This window comes from Phasianus colchicus, chromosome 2 (assembly GCF_987193195.1).
Source record: "Phasianus colchicus chromosome 2, bPhaCol1.hap1.1, whole genome shotgun sequence".
Taxonomy (NCBI): domain Eukaryota; kingdom Metazoa; phylum Chordata; class Aves; order Galliformes; family Phasianidae; genus Phasianus; species Phasianus colchicus.
The window spans coordinates 63,061,501-63,089,043 of NC_143437.1; the positions used below are offsets into that span (position 1 = coordinate 63,061,501).

At 36.8% G+C, this 27,543-nt stretch overlaps 1 protein-coding gene across 2 annotated transcripts; it reads left to right on the forward strand.

Annotated features, from left to right (window-relative positions):
- Positions 1-477: 477 nt before the first annotated feature.
- Positions 478-27,312, forward strand: GOPC (golgi associated PDZ and coiled-coil motif containing). Of its 2 annotated transcripts, XM_090135853.1 has the most exons (9): positions 478-939; positions 12,768-12,932; positions 15,546-15,569; positions 18,859-19,034; positions 20,994-21,159; positions 22,353-22,448; positions 22,877-23,041; positions 23,473-23,653; positions 24,166-27,312. In XM_090135853.1, the coding sequence occupies exons 1-9, from the start codon at positions 493-495 to the stop codon at positions 24,282-24,284; spliced, it is 1,539 nt and encodes a 512-aa protein (XP_089991979.1). In that variant the 5' UTR covers positions 478-492; the 3' UTR covers positions 24,285-27,312. The 2 variants fall into 2 exon arrangements, with proteins under 2 accessions (XP_089991979.1, XP_031466654.1); XM_031610794.2 differs by lacking the exon at positions 15,546-15,569.
- The last annotated feature ends 231 nt before the right edge of the window (positions 27,313-27,543 follow it).

Genomic DNA, 27,543 nt, shown 5'->3' on the forward strand with positions numbered 1-27,543 from the left:
AAAAAAAGGCTTAGAGAAGACTTTATTGTTCCCTTCAACTACCTCAAATGAGGTTGTAGTGAGTTGGAGTTAGCCTCTTCTCTCAAGCACCAAGTGACAGGACAATAGGAAACAGCCTTAAATTGCGCCAGGGGAGGTTTGGTTTGGATGTTAGGAAAAATTTCGTCATTGAAAGGGTAGTGAGACATCGGAACAGGCTGCTGGGACAAGGAGACCGCTGCCACGTTTAAGTGCACCTTCCGCCTCCTTTTCAGCAGCAGACACGGGGAAGGCTCCAACCTGCGGCTACGGGCGGGACCCCTCAGCTCCCCTCCGAGCCTCGGGCACGGCGCTCACGGACACCCCCGCCGCCCCCTGCCGGCACCGGCCGGGACGGGAGCGCAGCGGCCGCGATCGCGGTCTCGGAGCTCAGCCGTTGCTGCCTGGGAGCCGCCCGGAGTTGTGGCAGGCAGCGCCAGCCGCCCCCGAGGCCGTCTGTCAGCGGCGTCGCGCATGCGCGCGGGCACGTTCCGCTCGCCTGGCTGCGTGGCCGCGCCGGGAGCGCCGGGACCGCCGCGAGGGCGCAGGGGGGCGGCCGAGGCGGGTGGGGGCGCGAGGCGGGCCCTGTGCGAGGCGAGGCCGGGCCAGGCGGTAGCCGGCGGGATGTCGGCCGCGGGCGGCGTTGGCTCCTGCGGGCCGGGCGGCGCGGCCTGCGGCGGAGGGGTGGGCGGCGCGGCCTCGGCGCCGGGCGGCGGGGTGTCCATGTTCCGCTGGCTGGAGGTGCTGGAGAAGGAGTTCGACAAGGCCTTCGTGGACGTGGACCTGCTGCTGGGCGAGATCGACCCCGACCAGGCGGACATCACCTACGAGGGGCGGCAGAAGATGACCAGCCTGAGCTCCTGCTTCGCTCAGCTCTGCCACAAGGCGCAGACCGTGTCCCAGATCAACCACAAGCTGGAGGTGAGGGCGCGGCGGCGGGGTGCTGAGGGGCCGGCAGGGTTGGGGCAGCCCGATCCCGGCAGGGTGAGGCGTGTCGTGAGCAGCAGCCGGACCGTTCGGCACTCGGGCCCGGAGCTGCTTGACAGCGGCTGTCCCACGGGAGCCCGGCTTGGCCCGGCCCGGCCCGGCGGATCCCCGGCTGTTACAGAGTTGCTCACGGTGACAAAAAGTTGTCTTTGGTGATGAAAGAAGCGTCTTGAACAGCAGATGCCACTGGCTGGCATTGTATTTGCATTATGTCTCTAGGAAGTTTGGTAGCCTTTACAAAATGGGACAAAGGCATCAAGAATCTTCAAGCTTACAGGCAACTGTTAGAATGTTATTCCTGTCTGCAAGCGAATGGAACAAAACAAACAAACAAAAGGACTGGGGGTAGGCCAGGCAGATCCTCTCGTCCCTTCTTCATACAGATCAGATTGCCCCCTGCTGAACTCAGTCGAACTCATAATGGAGATCTCACGATCTGTGAGGAGAGTAACTGTTCACAGGAATCACAGAATGGGTTGGAAGGGACCTCAAGGATGATGAATTCTTCATGACTAAACCGGCATTTCAGTAAGGGTGAGAAGGAAGAAGCATCTGCTGGAGCTGAGTTGGCTGGTGCTGATGTTATTCAAGAGGTAGGGCCATGGGGTCCTGTGATTTATGCAACAGCTGGAGTGCTCCGGAGGGAGAATCTGGGGAATTTTACGTTCTTCTGTTTCATAGCTGCATGCCAACTTGAGGCTTCTTTTTGTAGTATATTTGGATGTCATTTGGCCTGTCATTAAAGAGTGTCGATGTTAGATGCCTTCTTGTCTTTCTGTGACAAGACTAGTCTTTGTGCTGCAGGACTGCTGAGAAGTCTTCATTCAGTTATCTTCTCCCTAGGCTAAAAATTGCTAGCTTCTTCAGTATCTCTTATAGACCAGGCTTTTTGATTTGTATTGTTTGTTCCAGTAGCTTTGAAATATATGGGAACTAGGAGATCTGCTTAGAAGCCAGGTAGATAAGTGCTTTGCAGGAGCTTTAGTGGACAGTCCAGAGGTGTTGGTTCTTTCAGTCTTTTGTATTTTGCTTATTGCAATGAAGGAATTGAAGAATCTTCTGAGAGTAACTTGCTCTTCTGAAGGGTTTCCTTGCAGTAGGAAATGAAATAAATTGGCTTTGGTTTTAATTTGATCTCTTCCTGGTATGAAAACCTTGTTATGCAAAATACCAGTAAAGCTTAGCTGAGAATTGGGTTATTTCACAGTAGAATAAATACCTCTTTAAGGAGGTTTTGCTCATTGCAGTCTTTATTTCACCACAGTGCTCACTGTAGTGATGTTTACGATATTCTTCATATTTATGTTGCTATAGACTTGAATACACTTTAGTACACAGTTTGCATGCATGCTGTCAAGCTATACAGCAAACTTAATTGTATAGGCATAATAAAATAAGATTTATGAGTTTATAGTAGACTATCAGCATTTATTGCATATTGCACAAGACTGGTGGGTGTACTGACGTGTAAAACAGATGACTTTTCAGATCAGTTTAAGAGAATGAGTTAATGCTTGGTAAATATGTCTTTGAAAAGTTGTTTCATGCTTAAATATTTTGAAAGGAAATTATAAAGGTTAGATCCTGAAAGATTGTAGGTTGCTCTGAAAGTAACGCCTCCCTTTTATTTCCACGGAAACTGGCACAGATACAAAGAGCACAATAACACTTTTTAAGAGCAAATTTTCAACTACAAACCACTATTTTTCAGCACATTCAACACGGTTAGCTGCACATTTTTGCCAGTGATAAACAAGAGCCTGCATGCCACACCTTGTAAAAATGTACGCCAGTGAAGGTGACACACTGTTGCTGCTGCTGAAATGTACCACCCACCACCACATCACTATGCTCACATCCACTGTTTGCTCTCCATCAGAGTTCAGTTAAGTGTTGATGAATGTCAGTGGTTGCCATTTTTCTGCATGGAGGAATTCAGTTCCACACCTTTGCTTCCTCTACACTTCTGTGTCAGACACCATTCTATCAGACTGCCCCTCTGCTGCTATCTGTCACACAGTGATAAAATGTAATGGAATGTTGGTGGGAAGATTCAACCTCTACTGCCATAACACCAGCATCACCTCTGATGTTGTTGGCCAACATAATAAAGTAGGAGACATTACTTTTGAAGCAACCCTTGTATTTTGGTATTTAATTAAAATCATCCGTGGCTTGGAAACCTAAATAATGACAGTGTGTACTTTAATCTTGAATGAGTTGAAGAGCAAAGGATCACAGTTCATAGCTTTAATCATGTAACTATTAGTGTGTCTAGAGTGAGAACTAATTGATACTAAAAATCTAGAGCTAGTGAATAAAATAACATTTGATTTTGTGACATGTTTTTATTTCTGATAATAGTGTTAGGTTTCAAACCCGTGTCCAGTTTTACAGACAAGCAAAGAGAACCACAGTTCAGGATGTGCTTTATCAGCTTAATATCTGTTCTGGAATTGGTGTAATTGCTTTTAAGACACACCTTGGCTGGTTTTGGCGAATAGAAGCTCCTTCTGTAGAAGTTTCATGGAAAAGTGTTTTGGCACTTTTGTATACACTTTTGGTGTGTACATACTGCCAGAGATGAATTTAGGTAAAATATTGTGTGGGGGATATTTCAGAACAGTGAAAAAGTATGTGAGGACAACACTGGTTTCTGTAAAGGAATGGATATACAATTACTTGAGATGTTGGTTATTTTCAGAAGGAGCCTGAAGGTATGCAGATGCACAGCAGATGTATGCAGGTAAGGGCTTTAGAGTGATGAAAGGTTGTAATTATACTGATAAAATTTATGAACCTAAATTAAACTAAAAGAAAGGAGGATTTATTTTCATATTTTTCCTGCTGGTCACAGATTTGAACAGAGTAGCTTATTGAAGAAGAAAAAATTGTTAGGTGATGGAAGCCATTGTCTTTTTCTGAGATAAGCTTGACTTGACCAGCATAGCATACAGTGTGCTAAACAAGTGTAGGAATGTATCATAATGGAGGACAGTGAGGGCCTCAGGCTGTTAGAACAAAAGGAGATGACAGCCATTTTAAAAGAGATTTTTCTTGGGCTCTGTCTCTCAGCGTTACAATCAGCAGATGCAAGCTAACAGCCACTGTATGAGATACCAGATTTCTAAGTGAGAGGAAGTTCATAGGATTTATCTTTCCTGTTCAGGTATTATTTGAGCTGAAAAAAATTATATGATGCTGACTGACACTGTTTAAATGTTCATTTAAAAAAAAAATAAAATTCAGTGAAAGTAAAAGTAGTAGCTTAACGTGCTGGTGAAAACTGAGCTTGGCTCTGCCACTTTGACTGCCAGCCTAATTCTGTAATTTTAAATGAACAAACTGGAATGGAATGTCTGGTAGAGCACACCCTATGTCTTAGCAGTAGAATTAAGCTAACTGCAGGCTAGAGTTTAGGAAAGCATTTAAGCAAATGTCTAAGAGGTTATTTGCCTATGTATTTTTGTTACTGTTGAACTGGAAATCAGTTAATAGATTTAAAAGAGGAACTTCCTTTAAGCTGAATTTTTATTTCTTTAAGTAACGTGCTATATCAGCTAAAGCATGTGTAGTGTGTGTGGGTAACATGAAGATCCCTATTTAAAAAAAACTCAATACCCAAAAAAAGCCAACTGTAGGTGGCTTTATATGTATGGTGTTTTTTCACATAATTTGAGTCCATCTTATGGAGCATGCTGCAAAACTTCTTTATTGAAGAAGAGTACTTTTTAACCAAGACTGGACCATACACTTTATTACAAATATCCTTTGGTTTGTTTTTAATCCCCTTTCTCCTTTGACTTGTAAGGTGAAATGCACTTACGTACAACCAAGATATTTCTTTGCCCTATGACAGATGTGCCTGGGAGCATAGTTCTAGTAAGAAAAGGAAGTTGGTTTATTTTTTCAAATGTGTTTAAATTGTTCATCTTGTACTGAAGTGTCCTTTATCTACACTTCTACCTCTGAATCTTTTTTTCTCTTTTCAAATTGAAAACTGTTGGTACTGGATGGAATGTGGTTTATCTGGAATGAGATGTGATACAGCTCCTAGAATTTGATTAGATCGCAGATGTTCAGGCAGTGGAAGTACAGTATTCACCTCTGTAAACCCTTGTTTTGGGGTCCTGAAAATAATGAAATAAACAATTTCATTACAAATTTGCAAATTCAGCCTTTTGAAATAATTTGAAACGAGCTACTCATTTTTGTCACAGATAAGTGGCAAGCATTCTGTGCTTTTGTTAAAGGCAATGTTTTTTTTTTTATCATCCAGGGTTATGATTCCAAGGTGTATGATTTATTCAGAAACACGTATTTTGTACAGTGCTGTCACTTCAGCTTTGCAAAGAGCACAGTGAAATGAATAAAGCTGTGTGCTATGTCATGGTTTCCGTTTTGAACAAGTCCTACAAACTTTGTAGAGTTGTGAGAAGTAGTTGCAGCAAGCATTGCTCAGTCTGAAGGAAGGAGCAGATAAGTCAGGGCTGAGGGAGGGGTGGAATAGTCCTGCCCTTCAGGGAGCTGTAGCCTAAGTGTGGTTCAGTGATGAAGAGACACAGATGGTATACTGCACAATTATTATTTTTTTTTCCAGCTATTAGAGAAGCATAATACTTTGCTTGATTGTTAATATCTTTGGTTGATGCCACAGTCCAGCAGTTCCCAAGAAAACTGATTAGTATGTTGGCCACGCATTTCCTAAGTGTGTTCCTCATCTCTGCTGCTGCCAAACCTCCTCATATGTGTCTGCATCCGTGTGTGTTTGGGCAACAAGCTGCAGTGGTTGCATCTGTCAGCTCTTGAAAAATTGTTTTCTGTCTCACAGTTGTGTAATATTATGGAATGCTTAGAAATAATGATTTCACTGTTTGTAAAATATAATCAGTTTTTTAACCTATTTTTGCCTTTATGCAACATTTTTCTCTTAAAAAAAAAAAAAATGCCCCTAAAGAATGTGAACATTATTTCTTGATACTCATGTTGCTTTTTTTGTGCGTATACTGAAGCAGTACGCAAAGAGTAGGTGCAGTGTTTGCTTCATGATCCTGATCAGGAGCAAATGTTTAAATGCATAAATACATTTGTTAAACTTTCTGGAGTCTGGTATAAACCAAATGAGCACACATTGCTGAAAAAATAAAAGTACCTCTTAGGCTTTATCTGTCCACCGACAGGGACCTTTCTCATAATCTTATCTGTTGTCAAAGTTGCACACACAAAGTGTTTTATTAGTAACAGAATCAATGGAACTAGTGAAATCTCACTTCTGACTCATTTGTCAGGAAAGGTGTTTGTTTTTGTTTTGTTTTTTTTTCTAATGCAAATATTGAGTATCCTCCTAACTCACTAAGACCATCTGATTTGGTCACCCCTGCTTCTCTCCTGTGATGTTTCCACACCATGGCATTCTTTGCCTTTTTGTCCATGCATGGTTTTGGTTGGTAGGTTGGAGCAGAGTTAGGCAGCGTGGTTTGCAGCTTTACCCCTGTAATGAGCCTGTTTGAAACTCAAACAGCGATTCAACTCCAATTAGCAGGGAAGAAAGGTGAAATAGTGAGATGCAGTTATACAGATAAAATGGTTGCAAAAGGCTGCCTTGTGTAGGGAGTTAAGAAATGATCCTGGTTTTTGTCTTTCTTTTTGCTAGGCCTTTGATTAAAGGCAAATTTAAAAAATCTTTAAAGAATATTTGTTACGTTAAAGACATTTAATGACTGCTTGGCTTATGGCTTTTACTCACTGGCAATATTACTACAGTGGAAGTTTTTTTTAATGTACTTAGCTTTCCTTTGCTGGAAATCTGTGTTTTCTAATGTGTCTGTAATGCCTCATCATTTGTACAATACTTAAAAGGTTCTTAATGTAAGCTAGAAATTGAGATACCGAAAAGCGTGTCATTACAAGCCTCAAAAATCACTTGCTACAATTTAATGTGGAGAGAATTAAGGTTTTTTTGTTGTTTCTATTTGTTGTGGTGAGTAATGCCATTGCCTTGCACAAATAACATTCAGACCTGTAAGCTCTGTTTCCAATTCAGCTATGCTTTCAGCTGTGGTTTCAGTTCCCGTGTTGGCAATGGCCAAGTATTAAATTATTTTTTCATATCCATTAAATCAAATGCAACTGTTACTTATTCTGCTCAGAAAGTGAAAGACATTTTCCCAAAACTAAAACCATTACTTGATTTCTTCTGTCAGCTCTCTGCTTGCCCCCCTCTGCAACTGCTTTCCCTTTCAGAAATGGGAAGCAGATTGCTTCTTGTTAATGTGAGATGTTAATTGCCATCATCCCACTATCCACAATTTTGTTATTCTGGGCTTGCTCCCGCTGAAGCTTTGGGTCTAGGAGCCCATGATATTGCCATCTTCTGATTCCTCATTCAGAAGCTGTGCTGGCGGTGCAAGCTGGTAACTTGTGGTTTTAGTATGCCATCTGTCTGCTTCCTGTTCTGCCCTTCTATACACAAATGTTTCTGTACTTCCTTTTCATTTTACATTTATTCACTGTTTCCTTCCTATATTTACTTTGTATGTTGCCCAGGGCAAAGTCCACACTTTTATTCTTTTATGTTCAGAAGTTTGCATTGCTCTTTGAATACAGTTCTGAGATCTTACAGAAATAAAGATAAGATTTTGAGTTAATTATTCAAACACCTTCTGTTTAAAAAAAAAAAAAGTACAAGTAGATATATATATATATTTCTTTTCTGACCAACATCTGAAGAAATTACAAAGTATGGTATGAAATAATGAGACCTCAGTGATATTTATTTTACTTTTAAGACTGTCCTCTCCCTCCCAATGAAGAACACCAGGTAAGACATGAACAACTCCATGACTGTAAATGCAGGTAAATTCAATTAAAATGAGCAATTATATTGATAGCAACATATAGGACCATAACTTGCAGCTACTTGAAGAAGAAATGTGAACTGCTAAAAAAGAAGGTCATTATGTATGCAGTGTTTTGTTGAGAGGTTTGTTTTTGTTTTGTTGTGTTGGTTTTTTTAAAAAATTTTTGCAGTAATATTTTTGAATGATCTGTGAAATAAGTACTTGTTTGTTACTTAGTGCTATGATTTATTTCATTTCCTATGGGGGAAAAAAAGTCATTTATAAATTCTTGAGTGATTTCACTTTATACCCGGTTTCAGTTTTCATAGGTGTAAGATCTCAGTGAGATACAAAACATGATTACAATCTGTGAGCTTTAGATTGTTTAGAAGACAAATATACTACTTTACTGTTTAATTAATTTGACCCAAATCTGCAATTTACTTGAATCATGAACTTATCTTTTAGACTTTAAAAGTAGATTGATTATATGCCAATGTGAAGGTAACATGAAACAATTGCTCTTTCTGAAATAGCATGTGTTTTCTGGTACTTGGAGCTAGAACAAAACAAAACAAAAACATGTGGATTTACCTTTAATAATGAGGAGAAAAAGGTAAGAAACCAAGGAGTAGGTCTTGTACAGCTGACATTGTAATTAGTGTAAATGAGTGGAACAGTTTGCATTTGGAATAGTGAATACAAAGAAATTAGCAGGCACTTCTGTAGTATACATTGAGAAATCAGTGATTGTGCTTTAGGACAGTGCTTCAAGTCTTTTCCATACTGACTCAATTTATGTCACTTCTCAGTGCTTTTGGTTAGAAGTCATTACTGAACTGATACATTTAGGGATCTCTGAACATTTCATAAAGCTATATATTGTCCACAGACAAAAGTAATGGGAAAAGTAAAGCATTGAAACAAATGGCCTGATTCCCTTTCATGTAGAAGAAACTTAAATGTTTTTTAATTGACTTCAGTAAGTTTTGGCTTTGTATTTTAAGGCCCCAAACCAGGTACTTTTCATTGCCATTGGCACTTAATTCCAGTTTTGGATCTTGGTGTAAGAAGAGTATCCAAGACTTCATCAAGTCAGAGACAGAAATGAAAATATCCCAAAAGGCATTGACCTTGCCAACACCTGTGAGAATAAAAGGATAAAAGAAGAGTTGTGCCAATACAGTGTCTTGTGTTCAATTCTCTTCTCACTGCGCTGTATTGCTATGAGAAGTTTTCCCTGGTGGAATCATACCTCCCTGAGCTGCAGTTCAGTCCTGCTGCTGGCTAGCATGTTGCCTAGTGTATGGACTCACAAATGTATGGACTCACAAATGAGTTAGAAGAGAAACTAAAGTGTTATTCTGCTTATAAATCAATACAATACTGTGTAATAATTGCTAATCAGCACCACTGTATACCATGTTAAATAAAGAAGATTTTGTGCCTTAGTGGAAGAGGATAAATGATCTGATATTTCCTGCCCATGAATATGAGCAGTTACTGTAATTTTTGAAACTTTGTTTGCTACAGATTAATTCTCCTTCTCTGTTTGTCCTCTCCTTCAGTACTGGTGGAACTCAAAAGGAAGGACATCTTCTGCCTTTGCATTAGCTGTGACAGTGTCATAATGGTTTTTTGTTCATATTTTTGGTGTATATTTACTATTTATATTCATTCTATTGGATTAGTAGTAGAGGACTCCAGCATCTCTTCTAGTTAAAATGGGATTAAAGTTTAACATTTTATGTGTAATATTAGAAATGTAGTAATTTTGCTAGATCAATTCGAAGACTTTTAAGTTTTTGAGCTTTTGAATTAAATTACATGTGATTCTTGCTGCTGTCTTGGGACCTTCTAACAATTAAAGCATCTGGTCTTGAAAAACATGTAGCATTTTAGAACATATGAAAATAATTCCCATGTAATAATTTTTGTGTCTTCAAGTTAACTTGTTGGGCATTACAGTGACACCACATTTATTAACTGTTAGGGGTACATACTTTGTACATATGGTCACACACAAGATTAATGATGATACATCATCTTTGCTATGTTGTTTTTTGTTGTTGTTATTTTTGTTTGTTTTAAATGAAAATAATGTGCTTTCTGTCTTTGACTACATATTCACATTTAGGTTATCTTATATTGCAAGCTTTATGGAAATTCTCTGATTTGAAGCTGTGTAATGTTAACATTAGAGGAAGAGATGTGTTTAATCCCCCAGTGTCAATCTAGAAATATTTTAACAACAAAAGCAGTTATTTTGTTAATAATGCAGATAGAAAATGAACAGCAAGGTAGTTTTTAGAACTTACTGAACATGTGTTTTAGTGACAATCCTTAGTTATGGATTGAGAGTTTATATAAATATGATGTGGCTACAGCTTCTAATGGTATTTTGGGTGTGTAAAATGACTGTAATTATAATTTAGTTCTGCTGGGTTTGTATGTCAAGTAAAGTAAATATTTGAAAGTTGAAAGGAATGTTCTTCTGTTCAAAAGCTTTTTTCCCCTATTTCCTCTTCTGACTGAATCAGCAAGTTAGTGTTAAAGGATGTAAGGATGTTAAACAGACAGCCTTCCCTTCAACCTCTGTCCATTAATTACTGTTTGCGAATGAAGTTTCTGTTCTCTCTTTACTGTTTGGTGACTTCTCCTAAATGCTCGTAGCCATGAAACTAAATGGTCTCCTATGGATGTGTGTTACTTTTGCCCCCAGCTGGCTTCTCAGCAAATGCTAGAGCAGTCACCAGTGACCTGCTCTATGTGCAGTACATTTATAGGTATATTGAGATGTGTGTGGAGATGCATGACATCTCACCTTCAGTGGTCTTGTTGGAGAGCACATCTAAAAAGGAGGTACAGTTGCCTGTGCAGCTTAAGTTTATCCTTGTTTTGCTTGTGCGGGTTGAAACACAATCTTTGTAGGGTCTGATATTGTGTTCCTGTGCAGTACTGCAGTCTCATGCAGTGAGTGGTGCTCTCAGAATGAGTGTCCACATCAGTGAATCTTGTTTGTGCTCTTTGCTTCGTTTTCTGCCTCTGACTTCTCTCCTGTTTTACTGAGCATCTTTCAAAAGTTAATACAGAACTGCTGGCTTTCCAGTGGGCTTTCCTGTATAGCATAAACTGAAGGAAGTGAGGATTAAAAACCAGTGCTAGCGAGAGTCATGTTGAAGGCCTTTGTCATGGTTTTATGATTTTGGGCTATTGGTATTCCACATCATAACATCATGTAGTGCACTGGGAGTTAAAGAGTTATTGCTCCAGGTCCGGGCTCCTGTCCTGGAAGAGAAGAATTACTACATTCCCCAGAAGACTGTTTGCTATTCTGTTATCATTTCTGCTGAGGGAGAGCAGATAAAGGCCTTGCTAGGTCACCTGGCACTCCCTTTCCGATTGTCAGACTTTCCTCCCTTCTGCTCATCCTGACCAAATCTCACTGTGGAAGGCAATTTCTGCCTTGGAATTCTGTAAAGGTTTACAAATTATTCAGGTTTCTAATCGTTCCAAAGGTTAGAAAGTAAAAGTGTGCACAGCCAGTTTCTTAAACACAAAAACTAAACCTGATCTGTAGGGCTCCATGGAAGTGGTCAGAGATAGTGCTGTTGTGCTCTTCTGAGGAGTTCACTCAGAAGTCAGCAGAGCTCATTGACAGAGCTTCTCCCACCCTTTTGTCCCCAAGACGCTGAGCATGGCAGAGTAGCCAGGGACGTTGTTCTTCATAGCGGTATGCTGGAGGTTGACTTGACCTGTCTCATCAAGTTGCTGTGTAATTGAAGTGCTCTGAATCACCTCTGGAAGAGCCTACTTATGTCTGATAATTATGCTGGAAACTTACGGAGGCTGTCCATATAAATTAGATACCTTAATTAGATCCAGTAAGTACCGATACTCTGCTTTTTAAAACTGATACGGACCTTTTAAAGCAGCTTAGGTAATTGGATTGGATGAGTGTTGACTTGGTATTCAGTGTGAATTTGAACATCAGGATAGTGTTATTAAATATCTAAAATACTTTGCATTAATATGAGATTTTTTTTTAAGAATTGGTGACTTTTCCATTTTGCTTTTAAGTTCCAGATTTTTAGAAGTAAAAATAGAATCTGAATTTACCTTTAAAATACAAAACATGATCAAAATTCTCCCCTGGCGTCTGCTGTGTTTTCATGGGTATGTAATAGCTTTAAAGCTTATAAAAATTGAGGTTATCTTATAAAAATCTACTTGAACTTGTGGATAGCAGGTAGCCTGGTAAAAATATGTATTTGTTCTGTTATTCCTGTTACAAGTGTGCATGTAGACTGTACTTTAATGTTTCAAAATTTTCTTTGTTTTTGTGTTAGAGTTCATGACTGTGATTTTCTACAAACATTTTAGGGACATATTAATTCATGGCTTCTGGTTTGCCTACTTGATTGGCTGTTTCAGTTGTTGATAATAGGTCAGTTGTGAATTGGGTTCTTTGATTTTGGCACTGCTTTCGTATTTGCATTAATACATTGGTCAATATATTTTTTTGTGGTAGGATGTAGTCGTATTAAAATATGAATAGTGCTTTGATGAATGTTGCTATGATTGTAAATCCTATTGTAGTTTTAATGACAGTATCCTATGTCAAAGTAGACATCAGCATCAGATGCCATGGCCTCTGTCAGAAAAATCCAGCTCCTGTGATTTTCGCAAGTGCAGTGGTTTAATGCTTGATCTATGGATGAATGGATGCAGTGGAAACTGCAGAGAAAAAAGCGTGAAAATGATGGAGTGCTTGAGAAGGGCTACAGAGGAACGCATGGCAGTGTGTACTGTTATTTGTATTACAGCATTTAGCTGTAAAATGTGCCAGCAAAAGATATATTCGTGCATGGCAGTTCTGATATAATCATTTTTCTAATTACTACAATGGTTTCTATCTTCCAGGCACAGTTAGTTGATCTGAAGTCTGAACTGACAGAAACCCAGGCAGAGAAAGCAGTATTGGAAAAGGAAGTCCACGATCAGCTTTTGCAGCTTCATGCTGTCCAACTTCAGCTACATGCCAAAACTGGTCAGAATGTGGATTCGGGGGCTATTAAGGCAAAGCTGGTGAGTATGGTGGCTTGAATGGAGGATTGTACTTTCCCCTTTTCTATGTGCAGCTCTTTCTTGCAAGTTATGAATAAGCTGATTATAAATTTTCATGCTAAAGATGTTGGAGAGAATTAACTTTTTTTCATTTTTAAATAAAATTTATTATTAGTGGTTAGGAACCATTAAAAATAATAAGAATGTAAGTAAATTTTACGTAGAACTTTTCTGAGCAGTTTATTAAAGCAAAGTAAGAAAATATTGTGATATGAGGAGCTATGAGATATGGTTTAGTTTGTGGTAGCAGTGGTAATGAGAAGGTGGTTAGACTAGATGATCTTGCAGGCCGTTTCCAACCTTGTGATTCTATGATTCTATGAAAATATTGTGATGAATTATAATGCTTTTATGGCAGCAGAAGTAGTGAAAGGTGGTAGCTTCCAATGTAAAAACACAACCAATCTTTACTTGTTATGAAACAGTCTAGAAGAAAAAAATCTGTTCTTGCTGTATCAAGAGTATAAGAACAGGAATGGGGTGTTTTGTCATAGAAGGAGGTGGCAGATGACATCACAGTTCTCTCCGTTGTACTTTTTCTTTCAGAATGCTACAGATGCTCTCCATTGTTCAGCATACAACATACTGTTATAAAAAGACCAACAGACAACTGATAATTTTGTGAAATATGATTTTGAGAAACTTAGAGCTTTCAAATGTGTACCAGAAGATAACAGTAATTTAACTGTTGAACTTGTTAGCATTGACTGATATCCAGAGTATAGTATGCATTGTTACTATCTGCAGCACAGATTCGTACTCTAATACTGATACTTTAAAATTAGGAAGTGGTGTAATGCTGACTAGGTTCTGGTTTCTAACTCTTTGCATAATTCAAAGATTACCCATCTAGCTGTTTTTAAAACTGCTTCACAAGTTCCTTCCAAATAGCAAGTCTCACCATCTGTGAGATGTTAAATTAGTCTCTGCTATTTTGTCCTGTTAATTAATGTAAAATAAAACACAGCAATAGGCTCTCAGGCTCAGAGGCCATCTAGGCTGTTCTCTAAATAAGACTATCCCAAATTCTTTCAGTTTCACATCCAAAGGGTGTAACTGAATTACAGCTATATTCTTACATCTACATATTTGCATGTTCAGTATAAAGAATAACATTTTCTGGATTATCCAGACATAATTTAGTCTGTATTGAATTATAGCTTATGTATGATAAAGGTTTTTTAGAGCCATTATTAACTGGACACATAAATAAGAATTAGTTAAATACCACCCACATATTCTAAGTGTTAGGCTTCAGGTTTGCATGAAGCAAAATGTTTAGCCAACCAATTTTTAGCACCTGTGATTTTCATTCCTAAATTTTATTAGTGAGACTTAACTGCTGAGTGACACAGTCATACTTCTAACATATTTCTTTCTCCTTATTTTGTGAGAAGCAATTTGTAAAGATATATTAAATCTCTGTGCAAGTGACCTCAGCCTGTTTCAGACAGCTAACAAAAATACATTTTTTCTTGTATTGCTTCAGATTTTATCCATGTTGAAGTTGAATTTGCTAACAGTCCAAGCTGATATTCTCTCCTTATTTCCATGTAGTTCCTTCTTTTTTTATAGTCTTGGGGGCTAGTCTTTTGAGGTTTTTTTACTTTACTTAGGGATTCTATAGTTACACTGGAGAGAAGCTCACTTTTAAATTCTTGTAGATATAGAAAACTGTGAAGCTTCATATAGCATGAGCAAGCAAAATGGAACTTTCTTAAATGACAATAAAGATGAGAAGTCTGAGTTTTAGGTAAATAAAAACTGTGATGCTGACCTTCTGGCAGTTAGAAGTCCCTATGCCAAAGAGAGACTGTGTCAACTGTGTATGTGGTGTGAGAATAAACTTTTGTAGCAGTTAATTTACTGCTTTCTTTATTAACTACAACCACTCTTCTTTTGTATGTAGATTCTTAGTATAAATATGGGCACTATAAGCTGTAACTTTTAGGGGTGATGTATTTGCTTCGTCTAAGCATGAGAACGTTTTTAGTATGAGAATGGAGTTGCATAATAGATTTATTTTCTTGTGCATAGCAATTCATGTATCTTTTTTTGTTATCTTTCACCATCCTGTAAGTCACTTTTATAAAATATCTTTTGTTATGCTTTCTGAAATGAAAGAATCCATTGTCAGTATCAAATATTGTATTATAGAAGACATATTTTTCTGTGATACATTCAGAAAACTGCCATATAGCTTATTTACCTATAGTTAAATGGCTTCTTAAATGTCAAAACAGACAGGAAGTAAATTACCTTCTTCTGCTTTTTCCTTTCAAATATTACAGTGCTTTTCATGTTATTGTGCTGTTCTTTATAATTCTTGGTATTTTACGAGAAAGTGTTGTTTTCAATACTATAATAAAGTTAGAGTGTTTTTAATGATAATCACAATTAAATACCGAAATTGCTACTAAAAACAATTACAGCAGTTTGGTTTTTAAAATTCCCTGTAATAAAATTTACCTACTGGTAAATTTCTTTTGAAATAGGTCTTTTACTTTAATGCACTTTCTTAAAGTTCCAATTACCTGTTTCTCTAATTATGGAACTCTTTTCTTCTGTCTTAAGTCTGTCCTTTCTGTGGATGAATTGGTAAGTATACTGATTGCTCCCTCCCCCTTTTTTAAATGAAGTGCTTTGGTTTTGTGTGACAACTTGTATATATTGGCCTCAGAAACTGGCAAGGCAGATCTGTCTTGTTCCATCTTCCTGTCACTTGGCAAAGTGCTGCATGAAGAACTTTATTTGCATTTTTAGTTTGTCTTTTCTAACTTTGGTACAAATTTCCTAAGTCTGTATGTATATATTTATTATTTTCACAGGTAATTTAAGCTGACATCTCGTAGTGTGGTATTTTGACAAATTATTTTGGCAACGTGTCCAAAAGTCTTTAGATGTTATACAATTTCTAAAGCTAAGCATGAGGTATCATGTGATGTACTGTGTTTTATATAGGATATTTTTCAAAAAAGTTCTGATAGTACTTCCTTATTTTCTCTTTTTCCAGTTCTTTAATGTGATTAATGTACAGTGATTTAATGTACATCATATACCTCCCTCTTTAACAGCCTGTAGATAGAAAGAAAAAGTGATGCAAAGCTCACTTCTCCTTTTCAGTCTTTCCCAGTGATAGACTTGAGATTTTTCAAAAAGCTTTTTCACTTTTATTAACTGTATACCTCAATCTCAATATTATTGCTCCTTTTTTGGTTTTTTTTTTTTTTTTGGAAAGCTACTGGGCATCTGATAGATGTAAGCTTTGATTCTCAACATGGCAGTTGCATTTTTGCTTTCATACTTGTTGTATTAGCAACAGAAAATATGGCTCTTTATATTTACTAAAACTCTGTAATGCAATGAGCACCAGAAAGCAAGAAACATGATTCTTTAACACGCTCATTTAAAAAAAAAAAACGTATTTGGAGTCTTTATCACATTTCACATTAGTTGCTCAGAGCAAGACGTATCCTTTCACTACTTCCTCAGTGATTCTGTACTGCAGACCTTCAACTTTTCTTCGTGTGGTGATCAACTGGAGAGAGTCCAGTGGCTTCTGGGTCACAGAGCAGCAATCACAATAATGGAAAAAATAGGTAGAAAACTGGGATTACCTTGTTCATCCTATTTTAGATACACCATTTAAAATGCACAATTAAAAATTGTTCCACATAGAAAAATAACAGATGATTTTCTTTCAAATTTAATTTAGATAATGAATCAAATTCAGAAAAAAAAATCAGTGAAAAAACTCAGTTTTTAAACTGACTACTTTATGATATCTAATGAGAAAGTTTTGTGTGTATAAATACTGTACATTCATATGCCTGCTTCAAATTCTAGTCCTTTCTCAAATTTTCAAATAAAAGGAGTCCTAAAAGAGAATGCTTACACACACAGTGGGCCTGTACTGTTCCAGCACCTTGATGTACTCTTGGCAATATGTATATAACTAAAATAAATGCTAGCTGCAGACAGACTCTCCAACTACTGTAAAATGAGTATTGTGTCTGCACTGCAACATTTCTTACAGCTGAAGTATGTGTCAGATGCAACACAGTGTTTTGGCACCCTTGAATTTCTGTAATTGCCCTCCAGCTGCTGGCAGTAGACATATATAAAAATAGCCCAGAACCATCATTACAGCAGAGAGAACTGGAATAGTTTTTAAAACTACTGTTCTTCAAGTGTAGATTAGCCAGAATTCTTGATTTATGAGTGTATTCTGCAGGTCATAAAGAGATTTGTTGGAAAGTAGTTGGAGTCATCTCACAAGACAACTCCAAACCCAAGACAGAGACCAAATGTGTCTTTGTGTGGCAAGTTTTCTAATGTATATATCAAGTCAAACCGGATGTGAAACTGGGTCAGTATAAGAATTACTGCACTTGCAAGCAATCTCTGTTTCACTCTTTCTGAGCAATGTGCTAGGCAGTTCTTGGCCAATACATAGAGATGTGTAATGTATCTAGTTAGATGAATTGAGTACAGGTGTTTAACAGATGAGAGAGAAGTAGAGTCGACCAAATCCACAGTTGTCTTTCTGGCAAAGGGCTATAAATACCTACATACGTGTTGTGAAAATACTTCTTTTTGGTTTCTATCTAGCAACCTAGCTTAATTGTTCAAAATGTATTAATGCAATCCATATCTGTTGTTTTGTTATCCACACTTGGAATAATGAATAAATATATTCACCATTTCTTAAAAGATTTGTCTTGCCAGTTCTGAAAATTTTGTTTCTGTCCTGCTGCTTCTTTAGTAGCGCCTCATGGTTTTATTTGTTTAATAGTGTAGTTGATACAAGTACAGTAAACACTTTTTAGGTACTCTAAATGTCTTCTAAAATGCATTTTAGTGAACTTAGTTCTTATTGCTTTTTCCAGTTGGTAACCATAGTTAAAATGGAACAGTAATAAATCCTCTGTTTCTACTGTTTTCATGGTTTGCTGTTTGCTGAGTTTTTTCTCGCTGCTTTGTAAAAGAGATATAAAACAAGATACAAGAGATACAAGTAATCAAATGTACTCCTCCTGTAGCTAATTTAGTAGGATAATGAGTTCAGTTGAGTATGCTAATTCTTTGTAGTTCCAGTGATCTGGGTTTTAGAAAAGATGATGGCTGTGCATTATCTGTACGTTTGTGGTGGGGCATTATGGAAGTAATTCTTATTTCCATAATTCTTTTCTCATAGGGAGGGAAAAGGTAGTGAAGGACAGTAGATTTCTTTCTTTCTTTCTTCCTTTCTTTTTTTGTAATGAAGTTAATTTGTACTTATATCTCTTTAATTTTGTCAGGGTGGGTACCATCATATATAAAATCTCTAGTCTTATTTTTGTGGTCTTAGGAGTCTAACTTGGAAATATCCCTGGCTGGACATTTCTTGGTTGTTTGCATGATAATAACGGTCATTTTAAGAACATTTAAGCATATTAAAAGCACATTAAAATACTTAAAGAATATTACCCATTTGAAATAATTTGTGTTTTTTTTTTTTTTTTTGTATTAACTTTTTTTATTTTAAAAATAATCTGTTTCCTCTCATTGGATGAATCTTCCATCTTAACACAAAAAAAAGCAATAATGATACTCAGACTCTCTACAGAGAGTGGCAAGGAGAAGTGCTATTGCTTATTTCAGGCCTTGGACTTTAAGATAGTATATGCATAATGTTGTAAGCAGGATAACAATAATGTTGGGAGCGCAAAGTTGAGTTCAAGGCCACCTCTCCTCAGATGTAGCTGCAGTAGCTGCAGTGAGTCACTTTTGTTTCCTGCATGTCCTAGAAATAGAATTATTTCACACAGAAATACTAAGTGCTCTTTTATTATTAACTTTGATAAAAGCTTGCTGACTTCTTTTATTATTATTTTTATCTTTTAAGGAGAGAGAACTTGAAGCTAACAAGAAGGAAAAAGTGAAGGAAGCTCAGTTGGAAGCTGAGGTGAAGTTGCTGAGGAAGGAGAATGAAGCTCTTCGTCGACACATTGCTGTTCTTCAGGCTGAGGTGTATGGAGCAAGATTGGCAGCCAAGTACTTAGATAAGGAACTAGCTGGAAGGCATGTAATACCAATCCATGTTCTTAGCATGAGTTTTAGTTGTTGTTGTTACAAGACTTTTGTTTAATACTGGAGAGCATATAGCACAATGAACTTGATATGTGCCTGGCATTTCTTAACACCGTGACATCATAACATAACACCATTAACATCATAACATCAACAAATGTATATAAAGTCACAGTTTTTAAAGGGTTAGAGAGACATAAATAAACACTGTAGGTTTTTTGACCTTCTATTATTCTATTATCAAATCAGACTTTTCCTTGTTTGCTACCTTCTCATCTGCAACCAGTAAGTGTTTTCTAACAGTATTCTTTGGTTTCTCTTTTCCTAGATTTTGTACTGTGTTCATAAGTATTAGGGAGAATGACCATAATGAAGCCAGTCAAGAATCATATTGTACTCCAGAAATTTAATTTAAAAGATATAAGTTTTCCTTTTTGGGTAAATCACTGTGTTACACAGCCTTCATGAGTACATTTTTAAGAATGAGTTATTCTTGGTGTATTTATAAACTTCTGTTTCCTTAACTTTTAAAATTGTTAGCAAGAAAGATAAGTGCAGAGGTATGCTCTTGCAAGAAAAGATTCTGTGACATGTCTATCTAAAGTATACATGTAGTGGTCTCTATAACTGTGATAGCTCAAACATGGCAATGCAGATAAAGTAATGTCAGTTATGCTGGTTTAAATTTGGCAGCATATGAGTGTGATATTTCTGCAACATAACTGCAATAACTGGCAGTAGATAACTATGGTAAACTTAGATGCATACAATTCTCATCTATGTTAGCAGCATGGTGTTACAATTATGCTCATATTCTTGAGCTCTCCAGTCCCGTTAAGGTCTGCAAAGATCCTTAGAGCCCACACTTAGGGCTTGGGGTGCCCAGGCCGGTGTGTTGAAGTGGGCTGGAGGTATCGTTATTCTCAGACACCCGGCTTTGCAGCATTGATCTTGTTTTATTCATCCGACTCTGTTGCATCTAAGTTGTCTTTTTATCCCTGCAGAAGTGCCACAGAGAGCAGTACAGAAATTGCCTTCTGTACTTCCTTATTTTATGGTGACAGAGATGGTTCGTGATGAGGCAGTTATGATCTGACTGAAATTGATCAGTCGCTTTATCTCTGTTCGACATCTATCTTAACTGCTATGTTCTTACATTGTCCATCTAATTGCCCATTAATTTGCTTGTTATATTTGTGTAGTGAGTCAGCAATATATTAATTCTTATCTCGCCATAAGCACTATTAAATACATTGTACTGAGCTGGCAGTTTGAATCTTTTTTTGTGGGTCTGCTGCCCTTACAGCTAGATTTAAATTTCCTCTTTAAAATTTACATTACTTATTCCATCTATTATGGGTTTTTTTTTCTTTCTTTTCTTTTCTTTTTTTTTTTAATTGAAAAACAAGATAGCTGCATGAGGCTTCTGAGGACAGTTTTTGGACCCTCTGATCACAGGCAAAGCCCAGCCACTTCTGTTTTTTGCAACTTTGTGTGTACTTTGTGTTTAACAGGTTGTGCTAGTCACACAAATGGTCACTTCTGTTTATTCTCTTCCTTTGCATCCTTGAAGGCAGGTCCAAAGTTAAGAGTTAGTAGGAAAAGTCTCATATTTGCAGTTAATTACACAAGGAAGAATCAAAAAATGCTTCACATTACAAAGAAAAGCCATACGGCTCTTGTGTTCTTGTTGGTTTTTTTTATATAAAGTTTTCTGGATTTTGTGGGGTAGATGAGCTATTTACAAGCTCTTTAAGCTTATGAAGAATTGTATATATGCACGGCTGTTTAAGTTTAACATGCTCGTCACTGTCACAGCTTCTTGCAGTTTGCTGCATTTACACTAGTCACTGCATGACTGCATGCTGTAGTTTAATGGAGTATAAGTTGTACAGTGCACTGATTTTAAGTTGTTTTATGGTGTGTTGTTATTCTCTTTATCATTTGTAGAGTTCAACAGATTCAGTTGCTGGGTCGAGATATGAAGGGACCTGCTCATGACAAGCTCTGGAATCAGCTTGAAGCAGAAATACACCTTCATCGTCACAAAACTGTTATTAGAGCTTGTCGAGGTAGGAATGATCTAAAACGACCAATGCAAGCACCACCAGGACATGTAAGTTGAAAGAGTGACTCATTCCTCTGTAATTTCTGATAATTGAGGAAAAAAAGATAGGAGTTACTTCTTTGATTTTTGTGCTTATTTTCACTTCACTTTTAACTGTCACTTTTATATATATATGTAATAATATCGTAAAGTGGTTTGTGTTAGAAGGGACTGTTAAAGATCATCTGTTCCCATACCTGTTTCTTCTCTAGGATAAATAACCCCAATGCTCTCAGCCTTTCTTTACAGGAGAGGTGTTTCAGCCCTGTGATAATTTTTATGGCCCTTCTTTTGACTCACTCTTGACAGGTCCATATCTCTGTTATTCTGGGGAACCCAGAGCTGGATATCTTAAAGGACAGATCCATCCTGAATAGCATCTCTTCAGAAGTGATCATGTGAAAGACAATTCTGCTGCCTTACCTAGGAATACTCAGTCCTTTTGAAAATTGAGTCTCTGCTGTGTGTAGTAATATGAATTTAACATGTGTAGCCTTGGTAGACATTGTCTTACCTAGCCTAGCACATGAACTGTTAATAATCCCCAGCATTCAGTGCATGAAACCAAACACTTTCAGGAAAGGGCATTACTTTGATTGACCTGTTTTAAATATCTTTGTTATTCAGATGGATCTTACTACTTATATTCAATATGCCATTAAGAAAATGCTTTGTGTGTGTGTATGATTTTAAGGATATGCATAAACAGCAAATTAAATATGTGGATTAATTTAGCTTCTTTTCTAGTCTTGAGTTGAATGGCTTATGATGTAGTTTGTTTTTAGTATAACAAAAATAAACCCTTTCCTGGGACTGTATTACATCTATCATTTGATTAGCTTTAAGTTACAATTTGTCGTACAACATTCCAACAGCAGTCAGCATTCTTTTATGTAGTCCCTTTATATTTTTAAAGGCTGCTTTTCCTGCTTTTGGAAGTTACATGTATTTACAACACTCATCGCTGAAATAATTGAAATAATTATTCTTGTCAGAAGTGCATAATGAGAAACCTTTTCTGATTTCATAGCCTATCTGTAAGGAGACACTCAGGATTGACATGCCTGGTGCTGTCTGTTGCTGATATACTGTCCTTCTACAAATAATTAAAAAAAAAATCAGGAATGCATCACTTTTTGGTGTTTGTATCTACAGTTTATTGAATTTTTGTGTGTTTTGTTTTGTTTTTTATATCAAACTAGGATCCAGATGCCTTAAAGAAGAGTCAAGGTGTTGGTCCAATCAGAAAAGTTTTGCTAGTTAAAGAAGACCATGAAGGACTAGGAATTTCAATCACAGTAAATGCTTTATTTTCCATTACAAAGAAGAAGTGATTTAAATTTGTACTTCATAAAATATGGAACAGTGAATATATCATTAGAGCACAGCAATCAAAAAGGTTGCATTATGTAAATTTGTAGCTATAGTTGTGTGACTTGAAGAATCCAACTCATTTTGATAGATAGTAAAATCCTTAAGTTTATCTAAAACTTAGATGTTCAATGTTTGTTTTGGGCTTAGGCCCTAAGTTTGAAATTTGGTCGTTCTTAGGGGAGAAGAATTAAGAGAAACGTCTCATACCATCTACTTAAGATTCTTTTTGTCCAAAACATTCTTTCTTATTTTCTATAATAAAAGTTGAAATAAGCATATTAAGAGCAGCTACTAGAATGCTGATTTTCTGCCAATGCACATTTCAGCTGATTAAAATTCTCGTTTTCTGTAGGGTGGGAAGGAGCATGGTGTTCCAATACTGATCTCTGAAATTCATCCTGGGCAACCTGCTGATCGATGTGGAGGACTACATGTTGGTGATGCTATTCTGGCAGTAAATGGAGTTAATCTAAGAGATGCAAAACATAAAGAAGCTGTAACTATCCTCTCCCAACAGGTCAGTTGGGACCTGTTAACAACAGGCAAATTTACGTACTTCCTTTATTCTGCCTGTTGAATTACCTTGACTTTTACTGTTTTCAGTCAAACGGAGTATTATGCTTAGCTATGGTAATTCCTGAAGCTCCATCACCTTACACTGAGTCCTATTGTGTCTAACAATTTATGAGAAAAAGGCTGGGCCGATACTGCTTCAGTTAAACCTTTGTCTTGGCCAATGATTCTTTAGTAAGGCTGATGGAAATCTTTTTGTTAAATTTCCCCATAGAAATAATTATTTAGTGATGACTGTTTTATTATTTTATGAGTGGACAGCCCCAACTAAACAATGTTTCTTTTGTGGTCTAGAATCTTGTTGCTGCATTGCTTCTCCTTTTCAGACAATTTGTATGTCCCCTTGAATTTATTCCTATTTTGGTTTTATTCTAGAGAGGCGAGATTGAATTTGAAGTAGTGTATGTTGCTCCAGAAGTTGATTCAGATGATGAAAACGTAGAATATGAGGATGAGAGTGGACATCGTTATCGTTTATATCTTGATGAATTGGAAGAAGGGGCAAATTCAGGTTCTAATAGGAAAGAAGTGAATGTGGATGTCAAACCGTCACAAGGTAACCTTTCTCAAAAGTGTTGTATTTAATTCTGTGGTCTCAGTGTGCTGACCAGTTTCTGGAGGACACTGTTCTTTTATTAATTGTAACGTTTATTTTGTGTTACTTCAGTTAACTTACTAGTAAGTTGTAAGCTCTTCTGGTTGGTCCCTTACTCATTGGCTGGTTTACTTAGAACTGAATTAACTGAACTAATTTTTGTGTTTTTTGTGTATTGTTTTTTTTCCTGATCACTTTTTCCCAATTGGTCTTATTTTTTCCTGACTAGTCAAGGTGTAGTTAATTCCCTGTAAGCCATTATTTTATTTTGTTCACTTTTTCAAGTATGTTTTTTAGATCAGAGGTGCGTGTCAAGAGTTCATGTTTTCCTTCCATAGTGTTTTACTGAAAACATTAGCTTGTATTTTTAGCAGTCTTTTCAGGACATTTTCTAGTTTCTGAAATAAATCTCACTAATATACGATTACCAAGATTACTTCTCCTCCTTATATAAAATTTCTTTTTTCTTGCAGTGTTTGATAAGAAACCAAGTATTGATAGACATGAAAATGGAGACCTGGGAAATTCAGTTGAAGCTTCATTAGAAGATGCTGCACCCAAATTAACCCGTTCTGCTGAGTCTTTATCCTAAAGAAACAAAGAAAGAAACAAACAAAAACAACTGGACAGATCCCATCTTTGGGAACAATTGATAATCAATATTGACTGCTACGAGTTTGCATATACAAATGTAGGTTGTAAAATGGTAATTAAAAGTCAAAGGGAACTGTTACTGTTGCCTGGAAAAAAGGCAGTTACCTCAGGGCTTCATTGTGAGCAATTCTAAGTGTGGAAAACTGTCTTTTGCTTGACACACAATGGCTACTTAACACATAGCATGTGAAATTAATTTCCTTTTAATAATAAGCACCAAAGCATGGATTTCTAAAAAAGATAACCTCAATACCTTCAGCTTTTAATTTCTTCTATATCCCTAAGGAAGGAAAATAAGATGTGACCAGCTTTATTTTCACTCCTTGATGTTGTAAAGGGACAACCATTTTTCAGTTTGTTGCGAAACAAACTTTTACTCTGGAAGGTGAGGGGGAATTGTATTGTTGCATACCTAAATTTTCCATTTGTTGTTTTTGATTTGTAACTTTCAAAAATAACGTGGGTTTTTTTGTTTTGTTTTGTTTTCTCAGAATAGCAAAACTTTCTTACTTAAGCAAGGCCATCAAAACCCAAATGCAACAATGGAGTACTTGTTAGTTATGGCCCATGACAATTTCATGGGTGAGCTCTTTGATATTATTCTTTTAATTCACTGCTAATTGTTCCATATGAAAATTGCTCCGAGCATATTTAAACAGGGTATTAAGAGGTTTTACAAACAAAATTAGTTTAAAAAAACATCCACAGTTATATGTGCCCTTTGGTATTCTTTTCTGAACATCATCAGTTCAGTGTGCTTTCTTGAATGGATGTGGTTACTACCCGTGTGGAGTTGTCTGAGTTGGTCATTTTTAGCTTGAGCTTATGAAATGCTGAGTACTCTCAATAGGTACTGAACATATTTCAGATCAAAATAGAGAAGTGAAAATAAAGTGCATAGTACTTTATAGGAGGTGCTCAGAATTGTACAGTGTCTGGCCCTATCTGTTACTTTTGGGCAATTGTATTAACCTGTAATTGTCTTACTGTTGAAAGAGAAAAGATACTGTTTTTGTAACAGCAGTGTATCTGAAACTGGCTTTTAAGTGTTGTACATCTAAAAGCCCATGGCATGGTTGCAAATGGAAATGTTGAGGATGGCTTCTTCGCCATGACCTTGTAAATCTTTAGGTGAAATGCAACTTTTTTCCATACACAGACTCTCTTTGTAATCACATTTATTATTTCACCCGGCTAAGATAGCTTTTCTATTCACTGCTTTGCAGGCTGTTGGACTGTAATGTGAAAAGATTTTATTATGTGACAGTGGAACTAATGTGAAAAGACATTTTTGCAAGTGTTAATATGTAGGATATTACGTACCTAAAAAAAAAAACCTGGATGGCCTTTAGAGTAACATCAATTAATTTTACCTTCAAAATTGTGATGTAGAACACGGTTGCTTGTTTCTCCTAGGAGCACTATATATATGTTAATAGAAAAATCCTAAAAATGTATATACTTTATTCAAAGATTTTTCTATTTATAAATCCCTTAACTTTGCTATTTACAAGATTGTTGTGTGTGTGCTTTTACGCATGAGTTCCATTCACTCAATGGACTTATTTGGTTCATTTTTTGTAATAGCCCTTCTCATATGGCATACTGTTTGAAGCTTTTAGAATAGTCAAAGTTGTACAGTTTTCACCACACAGGCACTAGTATTTAAAAATGAATCTGTGTAAAGAAGAAACAGGTCACAAACAGGTCACCAGACATGTTTCTTTTTCTGATGCTTCAGAAATTACAGGCATGTTGGGTACAAATTAGCAGATAAATCCACTGCTATAACTTCACATTCAGATTGCTGTGGGGTTTTTTAAATTATTTTTTTAATTTTTATTTTTTATTCTTTATTTTTTTTTTCCTCACAGTTAGTAGAATGCACTCTGAAATGGTCAGTGGCCTAGAACACTCTATGCTCTCTGGTAGAGAGTGTAATTTAAAGCCAAGTAGTAATTTTAGTGTCTTTGAAAATCATAGCGGTATAAAATTTTGCTGCAGTTGTAAGAAGTGAGGCTGGTCCAACTAGTCTAATAGCTTTTTAAAAGCACTGAATTTGCCTGCACATTTTCCCTGTATCTGAGGGAAATATTAAATTTTTTATTTATTTGGTCTTCCTTACTTTCTGGCGTAGCTCATTTTCCATTTAGTCCATTGATCCATTCCAGCCTGAGGTGGGAGAATACTTCTGGAGTTATTTTCCTAACATTCCTTGTCCACCTGTTATGATGCTGTACACTTTTCTTTATCATCTGGAAGTTGCTGGACCCTTTCTCTGTTATTTTGTCTATTTTTAATCTATGTATGAGATCAACAGAAGGAAAATAGCTGAGGAGAATGACTAAGAGCAGACAAATCAGGTATCAGTAAATCATCACTGTGTTTCTTTCCCTGCAGTTTTTATCATCTTTGTTTAGAAAGCCCTGAATGGGAGAAATTTGCACAGACACTACAGCGTGAGACTGTACTCCATACTTAGTACCAGCTGATTTAACATACTTGTGTGCCGTAGTCATACGGATATGCTTTGAGATTAATATTTAAATTGAGAAAAGGTTTGCAAGTTGAGATTTCCAGATGCAGTAGACAAATGTGTATTTTTTCCTTTGTCAGTAACTGGAAGACTCAGTCCTGCTGATCCCCAGAGGTTGAAAAAAATAGACTTGGAAGAATTTCCAAGGAAAGGCAGTATTCAGACTTCATTTTTATTTTTCAAAGTGTAAAACCGTTTACTGGCATGTATATATATTTTTACTTCAAGAATAAAATAGTATTCTAAAGAAAACTGCATTTTTTTCTAGTAAATAATTCCTTGCCTATTAAAAAAAAACAAACACTTAATTGAGACAACTGTATTTTAAGCTAAAGGTAGACAGTGCTTGTTGGCATCTGGGACCAATGTTAATTAAGAGCATGTTAGTTAAGGAAAGTGCTAAATGGCAATAAATTTAACTCTGATCAAAGACTATGTAGTGTTTCCTTTGTAGAAGTGTATTTGTGGCAGTGAAGATGGTTTGTATCCACCTCAATATATGTTAATCAACCATTATATCAAATGAAATCCAAGTATTTATTGTACGTGTCCAAATATCTATAAAGTCATTCCTATAGGAGGTACAACATTTAACAACAAATGTATCATATCTAGTTAAGCCGAATATATTTTTATTAGCCTGTAAATACTCTTCTGTACT

Coding starts and splice junctions, on each gene's coding strand:
- GOPC (XM_090135853.1), top strand. CDS start 493: ATGCGCGCGGGCACGTTCCGCTCGCCTGGCTGCGTGGCCGCGCCGGGA. Junction 15,570..18,858: donor TCCTTTCTGTGGATGAATTG/GTAAGTATACTG, acceptor TTATCTTTTAAG/GAGAGAGAACTTGAAGCTAA. Junction 19,035..20,993: donor GATAAGGAACTAGCTGGAAG/GCATGTAATACC, acceptor TATCATTTGTAG/AGTTCAACAGATTCAGTTGC.